Source organism: Diabrotica virgifera, chromosome 8 (genome assembly GCF_917563875.1).
Source record: "Diabrotica virgifera virgifera chromosome 8, PGI_DIABVI_V3a".
NCBI lineage: Eukaryota > Metazoa > Arthropoda > Insecta > Coleoptera > Chrysomelidae > Diabrotica > Diabrotica virgifera.
In genome coordinates this window covers 219,950,819-219,961,519 of record NC_065450.1, presented here as the reverse complement: position 1 = coordinate 219,961,519, position 10,701 = coordinate 219,950,819, and the positions used below count along the sequence as shown (strand labels likewise).

The following is a 10,701-nucleotide window of genomic DNA, read 5'->3' as shown; positions in this document are numbered from 1 at the left end:
AATGTATAATTACAATATGATTATAATAAAAACTAGGTACTTACCAAATTAGAATGAGTTTTCCTTGTCCAAAATAGTCCAAAAGTCCAAAAATATAGGTATATGAAAACTATTTAAAAAGGCAGTATAACTATTAACTAACTTTTGTTTGTTGTTTCTTTTCACACAAATTTTAAAACGCAACAACCATAAATAATCTAACTACAGCTGTGCCACAGCCGCCATATTGAATAATTTTTGACATGTCATTTGAACATCCAATCAGAACAAAGTTATAATGCGCATGCGCCCGGTCGCTAGGTTTTCCCATATAAAAATTTACCCTCTATCGCCGGTAAAGAAGTATAACTTCAAAAACGAAGCTATAAGCAACTTCCGGTATAACCGGAAATACCAAATAGATTTTTTTTTTTATTTATTTAATGTTGTAATATTTACAATCTGTCCTCAACTGAGAACAATAGGTAAATTATTTGACAAAAATTGAAAATTTTGACCTGTAGAGGGAGATCCAGTGATCACCCTCTTTACATAAATTAAATTAAAACAAATTAAAATAAGTTTAGTTATCACAGATTATTCGAATCTTCTTGCTAGATCCACTACTTTGAATCTCTTCAGGCGTCGTACATCATTGTGGTCATCAGTAAGGTTGCTGGCTAACTCATTTGGATGAGATTCTAGTCTCTTGGAATATTTTTTGTAATATTCCGTTATTACTGTTTTTATGGATGGCACATTGAGGTCTTGCTCTATCACATAGTTTGGCACGTACCAAGGGGCATTCAGCATTGTTCTAAGGACTTTGTTCTGGAATCTCTGCAATATTTCTAGGTTAGTTTGACTGGCTGTCCCCCAAAGTTGGATACCATAAGTCCACACTGGTTTTAATATAGTTTTATATATCAGCAGTTTGTTTTCAAGTGATAGTTGAGATTTACGACCGATGATCCAGTACATTTCTCGAAATTTTATTCCTAGTTGTTTTCTTTTTGTAAAAATGTGTTTTTGCCAAGTTAATCTCCTATCAAGATGGATTCCTAGGTACTTGACAGTATCGGTTTGTGGGAGTTGAGTTTCATTTAGTGTTACAGATGGACATGTTTGTCTTCTCATGGTGAAGGTTACATGGATGGATTTACTCTCATTCGCCTTTATCTTCCATTTTTTAAGCCATATTTGTATATTATTAAGGTCTTTCTGAAGGGTTCTGGATGCTGTATTTGGATCATGGTGAGAGGCTAGTACAGCAGTGTCATCAGCAAAAGTTGCACACGTTGTTTTGTTACTTGTGGGTAGGTCAGCAGTGTAGAGCAAGTACAATATCGGTCCCAAGACACTTCCTTGTGGTACTCCGGCTTTTATTGGTCTTAGGCTTGTGTATTCATTATCCTGCTTGACTAGGAAATGTCGGTTGGAAATATAGCTTTTTAGGATTTGATAAAAAGGATGAGGAAGGTTTTTCTTTAGTTTAAAGAGCATACCAGCATGCCATACCTTGTCGAAGGCCTGACCAATGTCCAGGAATGCAGCAGAACAATACCTTTTATTTTCTAGATCACTTCTGATGTGTTTTACCAGTCTATGTACCTGTTCTATCGTTCCGTGTTGTGTTCTGAACCCAAATTGGTGTTGGGGAATTAGTTTCCTTACTTCTATAACTGGGGATAATTGTTTAAGGAGAAGTTTTTCCAAAATTTTTGATAGAACAGGTAGCAGGCTTATTGGTCTGTATGAAGTCACCTGAGTTTTATTTTTCCCTGGCTTAGGTATGAGAATAATTTGAGCAACTTTCCATTGTTCTGGGTAGTAACCTAGCCTAAATATTGCATTAAATACTTGCGTTATCATTTTCAGACCTTTGCATGTCAATTGCTGCAGTACTTTCCCGTTGATCAGGTCATACCCTGGAGCTTTTTTTGGACTGATTTCATGCTGGATCATATTTCTAACTTCTTTAGTGGTGATTTTTTGTATAGGTAAATCCATCTGGTAGGGCGATTCCAGGAAGTCATTTATTTCTTCCTCTGTGTCACCATCTTCCATGGGATGTGGCTGGAATACATTAGTGAGGTGATTTGCAAATGCTTCGGCTTTTTCCTTATTATTTCTACACCAGTTTCCCTCTTGGTTTCGTATTGGTGGTATTTGTTGTTTCGGGTGTTTGATTTTTCTCGTGGCCTTCCAAAGGGTATATTCACTATCAGCGTTTGCTGATAAACCTGTAAGATATTCTTGTGTTTTGTTATTTTTGATATTATGCAATTGTAGTTTAATTTCCTTGGTGATTTTATTTAATTTCGCCTTGTTCTCATGTGTTCTTTTTCTTCGCCACTCTTCCTTTATTTTTCTCTTTCTAGCAATCATTTCCTTTATTACAGTTGGGCAATTCTCTTTCAATTCTGTTTGGTAGCAGTCAGGGGTAGCATACCAAGCAGCTTCTTGTATAGATTTCTGAAGATTTTCTACTGCTGCGTAGATGTCACTTTCTGTTTTCAATGGGATGTTTATGTCAATTAGTTCATCTAGTTTAGTCTTGAAAATGCTCCAGTCTGTTTTGTTACTGTATAGTGATGGTTGTTTAGTACTGTTTGTTATTTGTGCATACCATGTCGCGATTACGCTAGAGTGGTCAGAGGGTAGATCGTAACAAGATTCTACTTTTGCCAATTTAACATTAATTCCTTTAACAATATAAAAGTCGAGTAGATCAGGTATTTTTGCATTGTCGGTAGGCCAGTAAGTTGGTTCCCTTGTGGTGAGGTAATTTGCATTGGTCGCATTTATAGCTTTAAGAAGTTCTCTGCCTTTTGTGGTAATAATTCTGGATCCCCAGGTAGTATGCTTAGAATTAAAATCTCCTCCTGCTATAAATCTATTTCCTAATGTTTTAAAGAAATTTTCAAACTGTTCCGTTTTGTTATTGTGCTTTGGCGGACAGTATATAGCTGATACTGTTAGTGGGCCTAGTTGATCTTCCACAACAATGCTGGTGGCCTGTAGATAGTCGCATTCATGTTTTTGTATTTCGTAGTGCTTTAGTTTATTACTAACTATTATTGCAGTGCCTCCATGTGCTTTTTCGTTGGGATGTTGCGTATGATAAGTTGTAAATCGTGGAATACTGATGTGGTTTTTGGATGTAAAATGAGTTTCTGTAATCAGCATTATGTCAATTTTTTGTGTGTTAATAAATAGTTTTAATTCTTCTACATGTTGACTTAAGCCATTGGCGTTCCATAATACTAGCTTTAGTAACTGAGTCATTTCTGGTTGAGAATCATGGTCAGGAGGTTGAGCATAGTGCTCATTTGTTCCGTCAGTTTTTTTAACATGTCTTTCAGTTCTGACATGTCTGTGTGGTTATTAGTTTGATTTGGTATATGTTGTGTAGTAGTTTGGTTGGAGGCTTGCTGGTTAACTGCTTGCGTTGCTTGTGCGTATGTTATTCCAGGTTGCACATAGTTGACTGTTGTAGTTCTATCTTGGTTTGTCCTCGCGTTGTGTCGTCTCAAGTTAGGGAATTTAAGTTTTTGTAATTGTTTGTGAACTTCACACCCTCTATAATTTGCGGGGTGATTTTCACCACAGTTAGCACATTTAACATTACTGTCTCTGGTTTTCCTTGGACATTCTTTAGTGTAATGAGGTTCTGCGCATTTGACACAGCACGGTTGTTTATTGCAGAAGTTTTTTGTGTGGTTGTATTTTTGACATCTACTACATTGCGGAATTATTCTCTTGACATGCGGTGCTTCGAATTCTACTATGGAATGCATTACTTGTTTAATGTTATAGATGTCCTTGTTATTATCTTTTGTTTCTAGATCAATGTAGAACATAGGCAGCGATTTTTTAGTTTGGTTGTGTAGTATATTCCATATATTTATAACATTATGGTTTTTGGTTTTAAGATCTTCTTTTATCTCTTCTAAATTTGTCGTGGGGTGCATGCCTTTAAGAACCACTCGGTAGTGTCTTTCACTTTTAGGTTTATAAGTGTGGAAGTCCGTGTTTTTTGTTTTTAGAGCATTTATTATGGCGGTGTATGCTTTGTCTGATTTTGGTTGAATTTTTATTTGTTCGCTGTTGATAGCTTTAGTGATAAAATCATTTTCTGCTACTTGTTGCAATAGATCGATAAGAGGCTTGCAGATCTGCACGCCTGATACAAATATTGGAGGTGGTTTTGGTTTTGCATCTGTATTTTTAACTGTGTCTTCCAAATTGTCACTTTCATCTATTGAACTTAGTGCTTCAAATTGATTTTGTGTTGTTATAGGTTTACTTAACCAGTACTCACCAAGTTTTGTTTGTCTTTTGTTACTTCTAGGCATTTCTGGACTGCTTCTTAATCTTTTTCCGGTAACCTCATTCCATTGCTGTTCTTCAATACTGGCTGTTTGTTCATTTGTTTGGTTTATTTGTAGTGAATCATTAGGTTGTTGGGATCAAGTGGGAATTTGTATAGGATTTTGGATCATTGGAGCCATGGTTTTTACATTTTGTTCATAATTTGGTTGGGAATAAAAGCCTGTTGAAAAGTTGTTCATGTTACCTGCTCGGTTGATACGCCACTGGAATCATTGCTGACGATAACTCGCTGCTAACAGCTTTCAATGAGCCAATGTTCTTTTACTTATTAACGTTAAAAATTAAAATGTTATTAATAAAATATAAACACTCGTAAAATCCGCAATAACTAATTGCTTTGTTTAAAAACTTTAAATACATTCACGAATTTTTAGACACAATAAAATAATTGTTTTGTTTTGTTGTCGTTTCGAATAACTCATTAGCGAAACCGGGTTTGTTTTATCACAGCTTTTTCGTACATAGACAACCGTTCGCTTTGGCTGCTCATTGCCGACTCTACCAAATAGATGAAAATATTTTCATTAAATAGATCAGTCTTCAAAACCCCCTTATTCCAATTTTCGGAATTCAGTTGCCTTTAGTTCTCGAGATATTTCTAATAGGCCCTTTATCTGCCTCACCCGATATACAGAAGCATGTATTCATATATATCTGAAAATACTTCTATCTTCCAGAGATACGCACAGCAAGGCACTACTACCTACCCTTTCTCTTTAAAAGTCTTTTTAGAAAGAAAGTAGACTCAGAGAGCGAAAAGCAGATTCCTAACTAACTTTCTCACTATGCCCTTCTTGAATGGCAGAAACTAAACACCATTGCTTGTCATTACCAGCCTAGCAATTGAGGAAGAACAGGGACCAATAACTAACATGGACGACTTACAAAACTCGATATTAGATCAAATAAGAGGGTCTTTAACACCTATAGTATTGGCAAAAAATTAGTGAATGACAAAGAAAATTCTAGACCTGACGGATCCGGAAAGAGAAAACTTAAATATGCTCACGTATTTAAAAATGCAGACGGGAAAATTTATGATCGACTGATAGGGCTGTTTCACATTATAAGAATTTTGAACGTGCGAGGGTTTTCTCGTGCGGTAATTTTGACGCACTTTTCTTTTTCACACAATAAGAATTGAGTCGCACGAAGATATTTTGCTCTGTTGTTTGATATATTATTTTTATTTACACTTTGTGGCTGAGGTAAGTACGTGATACGATGTCTGATATGTATCGTTACAAATGGGTATTTTTTGTCCATTCTTTTGTCCTAACGTACTGTAATGCGTATTTAATTCATTTGCAATTTCTATTTTGTCAGTTATTATTTCTTGTTTTTAATTAAAAGTCTTAATTTGTTTTTATAATCGTTGTTCTACTAAGTTATTTGTGGGATCTTGGATTAGCTCATATAATCTATGTAATAAACTATTCTAAATGGAAAATAAGCCACAATTGAACTAAAAAAAATTATTTTATTAACGTTTCGACATACGATTTGGGCGTCGAAACGTTAATAAAATTATTTTTTAGTTAAATTGTGGCTTATTTCCCATTTAGAATAGTTTATTACAAAAATTCCACAAGGAAACAGCTTCAGAGCAACATTACAATCTATGTTTTCCATGTACAGAATTTAAAAGACCCTCTGTCATTCATTCATTTTTAAATGTTGTTCCCCTCGTTTTAAATGTTGTTTTTAGATAATTTCACACAAGACGTGACCGCCGCCCTACTCCAGTCTTCACTGACTCGTTTACCCTATAAAACTAAATATAATTTCGTAGAATAAAAGGTATATATTATATGGGTATAGGTATATAATTCATTGGGACCATCCTATTAACGCCAAAAAATACGATTTATATATTTTTATATTCACACATATTGGTGGAACACCCTCTGTACTCAACGTTAATTGCAACTATGTAAAATAAAGTTTAGTATAATATACTTAGCAGTTTTATTTACTGTTGTTATCAGTAACATATAATTAATTTTGCTGTACTTATAAAATGTGTTTTTTTCTTTATCACCTAATTCGTCAAATTCACTGTTAAGTGCACGGCATACACCATTCCAAGCATTTCTCGTCAAGTTTCTATCTTTATATAGTTTTATTGTTTTGTCCCAAATAACAGGTCTCGCTTCAATTAATGTTATTAATATTTCACTATCAATCTGAGACATCATAATATAAAATATATGCACCTATTTCAAACAGCCACAAAGTGTAAATGAAAATAATGTACCAAACAACCAACGAAACTACCCTCGTGCTACTGAATGACAGTATCATATGAAAAGATGCATTAAGTCCCCTATGCTACTGGGTGCGTAAAGACGGCACGGCTGCCGTCTGCGAGGGACGGCATAAACACGGCGACTTCACCTAACGTTCCAACAACCGTCTAGTGAGAAAGGCTCCATATGATTACATGCGCCACCACTGGAATGTCATTAAAATATAAATATAACCATAAATAAAATATAATTACGTGACGTCACGGGTCGTTTGAACTATTTTAAAATCCATAAGGAAAAATTTCCTTTAACTGGCTGTATACCATCAATTACAAAAATTGAAGAAAATCTTCTGTGTAAAAGGTATATTTATTTATATTTATAAATAAATATGCCTTTTACACAGATTTTCTTCTGTAAAAGGTATATTTACTTATATTTATAAATAAATATACCTTTTACACAGAAGATTTTCTTCAATTTTTGAACTATTTTATACCGCAGAAGACTTTAAATTTGTATTTTTAAGTTATTACGAGTTTTTAAAGCGTGAAATTTTGCAAATCTCATTTTTAAACAAAACTGAACATTATTATGTAATAAAAAAAATGCGCAAGTTCCCTATTATTTCGCGCAACAGCCGAAAGAGAAAGGTTTCATGAAATTGTAAACATGATGATGGCAAACGTCTGAATATAGACACGACATCTAAAGAAGATTATTTGGTACTAAGAAGATTGTTTAGAACAAAAAAAAATAATAAAAATGGACTTTTATTATATAAAATGTACAAAAAACCTATTTCTAAATTATAACAAATAAACAACATGTTTAAGCTATTAATATGGTAAGTATGTCGGTTAGAGTCAATCGGGACAGGCGGTCATTACATGGTTTGACATTACGTTCAACTCCGGAATCTGAGCGGTTAAACTATAATTTTTTTTTAAGAAAATTCCACACCTGTAATTTTGAACCAATCAAAATACGTTATTTTGACAGATCACCATGGCAACGGAGGTATTTTATAGGAAATTTTTTGCTCGTGGGGTACCCAACAGCGAATTATAGTGGAAATTTTTTGACGTTTACAATAACAGAACATTTTTGACAGACTGGTTTTTATTTGTTTACATAATTTAGTTTTGATTCATTTTCTATCACTTGTAGTTACTCAAAACTTATGTAAAATTGAAGAATATACTATTTTCTATCTTGAAATGGTATTCCCATGCAACTACAATGAGTAGAAATTACGAATTTGAAAGCCTAAATAATTGCTGACAAAGCTATGGCGCGCTATTAATCTATTCATGCAGCTTTGGATTTTCAAATACAAATTTAGTGTGAAATTTTCTTACCGAATACCACGCGAAGTCAAATTAATATCCGGAAATTTTTTTTTGATCATGAATATTTTTAGAAAATTTCCCTCGTCTGCGACTCGGGAAATTTTCAAAATATTCATGATCTCAAAAAAATTTCCGGAAATAATTTGACCTCTAGTGGTATTACTAGTGAAAATTCCACACCTGTAATTTTGAACCAATCAAAATACGTTATTTTGACAGATCACCATGGCAACGGAGGTATTTTATCGGAAATTTTTTGCTCGTGGGGTACCCAACAGCGAATTATAGTGGAAATTTTTTGACGTTTACAATAACAGAACATTTTTGACAGACTGGTTTTTATTTGTTTACATAATTTAGTTTTGATTCATTTTCTATCACTTGTAGTTACTCAAAACTTATGTAAAATTGAAGAATACACTATTTTCTATCTTGAAATGGTATTCCCATGCAACTACAATGAGTAGAAATTACGAATTTGAAAGCCTAAATAATTGCTGACAAAGCTATGGCGCGCTATTAATCTGTTCATGCAGCTTTGGATTTTCAAATGCAAATTTGGTGTGGAATTTTCTTACCGAATACCACGCGAAGTCAAATTAATATCCGGAAATTTTTTTTTGATCATGAATATTTTTAGAAAATTTCCCTCGTCTGCGACTCGGGAAATTTTCAAAATATTCATGATCTCAAAAAAATTTCCGGAAATAATTTGACCTCTAGTGGTATTACTAGTGAAAATTCCACACCTGTAATTTTGAACCAATCAAAATACGTTATTTTGACAGATCACCATGGCAACGGAGGTATTTTATCGGAAATTTTTTGCTCGTGGGGTACCCAACAGCGAATTATAGTGGAAATTTTTTGACGTTTACAATAACAGAACATTTTTGACAGACTGGTTTTTATTTGTTTACATAATTTAGTTTTGATTCATTTTCTATCACTTGTAGTTACTCAAAACTTATGTAAAATTGAAGAATACACTATTTTCTATCTTGAAATGGTATTCCCATGCAACTACAATGAGTAGAAATTACGAATTTGAAAGCCTAAATAATTGCTGACAAAGCTATGGCGCGCTATTAATCTGTTCATGCAGCTTTGGATTTTCAAATGCAAATTTGGTGTGGAATTTTCTTACCGAATACCACGCGAAGTCAAATTAATATCCGGAAATTTTTTTTTGATCATGAATATTTTTAGAAAATTTCCCTCGTCTGCGACTCGGGAAATTTTCAAAATATTCATGATCTCAAAAAAATTTCCGGAAATAATTTGACCTCTAGTGGTATTACTAGTGAAAATTCCACACCTGTAATTTTGAACCAATCAAAATACGTTATTTTGACAGATCACCATGGCAACGGAGGTATTTTATCGGAAATTTTTTGCTCGTGGGGTACCCAACAGCGAATTATAGTGGAAATTTTTTGACGTTTACAATAACAGAACATTTTTGACAGACTGGTTTTTATTTGTTTACATAATTTAGTTTTGATTCATTTTCTATCACTTGTAGTTACTCAAAACTTATGTAAAATTGAAGAATATACTATTTTCTATCTTGAAATGGTATTCCCATGCAACTACAATGAGTAGAAATTACGAATTTGAAAGCCTAAATAATTGCTGACAAAGCTATGGCGCGCTATTAATCTATTCATGCAGCTTTGGATTTTCAAATACAAATTTAGTGTGAAATTTTCTTACCGAATACCACGCGAAGTCAAATTAATATCCGGAAATTTTTTTTTGATCATGAATATTTTTAGAAAATTTCCCTCGTCTGCGACTCGGGAAATTTTCAAAATATTCATGATCTCAAAAAAATTTCCGGAAATAATTTGACCTCTAGTGGTATTACTAGTGAAAATTTTTTTATAAATGCCTCGAAGACACTCACCAAATGAATGCCTAACCTCAGATCTGGTTATGCGCAAAGGAGACGAAAATACATCATTTCGCGCATCTTAACACCAATAATGTTTGCTACACAAAAAAATGGCACTATTGATCTACTGACACAGTCACTAAAAACAAACAATTGAACTTAAAATTTATTAATAACCTGATTCAACTTAACCTAACTTCTTCATATACTATATGGTAACTAAACAAATTAATAACAATTTTCTTGTAATGATATAAAAAATAGATACATATAATACTTCACGTTGAGTCAGACTCTAACACTACACCCAACTTTTCTTGAATTTGGTCAAATCTCTCCACAAACTGAGCTAGAAGTTGAGGAGCCTTGAGTGGATTCATGTCTTCTTTGTTTAATACGGCGTTCCCTATCGTTATTCTACTTCGTCTTTCTTTTGAAGGTGGTGTCGTTCCGGACCAGGGTGCTGATCGTTCTGGATAAAACTCTTCGCTCCTGGCAGACTCTCTATCTGCTTCTAGCCGTTCTCGGGTCTCCTAGAAGAGAAAATAGTCGTGATAGTTTAGAGAGTCTTTTTATTTAGTAATGAACGTGCCTATCTCAAGCTCGGATAAAGGAATAGTGTTCACTGGGATTTTCGGAAAAGGTATCATTGTTACTGATGGTAATGTCGGTTCGCTAAACTCAGACACAACTGGCTAGTGACTTTAGTAGGTATTTTTTTTTGTTTTTTGCCAATTTTGTTAAAATTGGCAACATTACTAATTACTTAGTAATTATTAACTATACAGGGTGATTGATTGTGAGGTAAAGCTCAATAGATCCGCTATAG

At 33.8% G+C, this 10,701-nt stretch overlaps 1 protein-coding gene across 4 annotated transcripts in view; it reads right to left on the bottom strand.

Moving 5' to 3' along the window:
- Positions 1 to 7,380: 7,380 nt before the first annotated feature.
- The window catches only part of LOC114336636 (golgin subfamily A member 4), a 142,247-nt gene continuing 138,926 nt past the window's right edge, over positions 7,381 to 10,701 (bottom strand). For all 4 annotated transcript variants that reach the window (XM_050658063.1, XM_050658066.1, XM_050658067.1 and 1 more), the window contains one exon: positions 7,381 to 10,405. In XM_050658063.1, the coding sequence (XP_050514020.1) occupies positions 10,151 to 10,405 (255 nt within the window). In that variant the 3' untranslated portion in view covers positions 7,381 to 10,150. The remainder of the gene's footprint in view (positions 10,406 to 10,701) is intronic.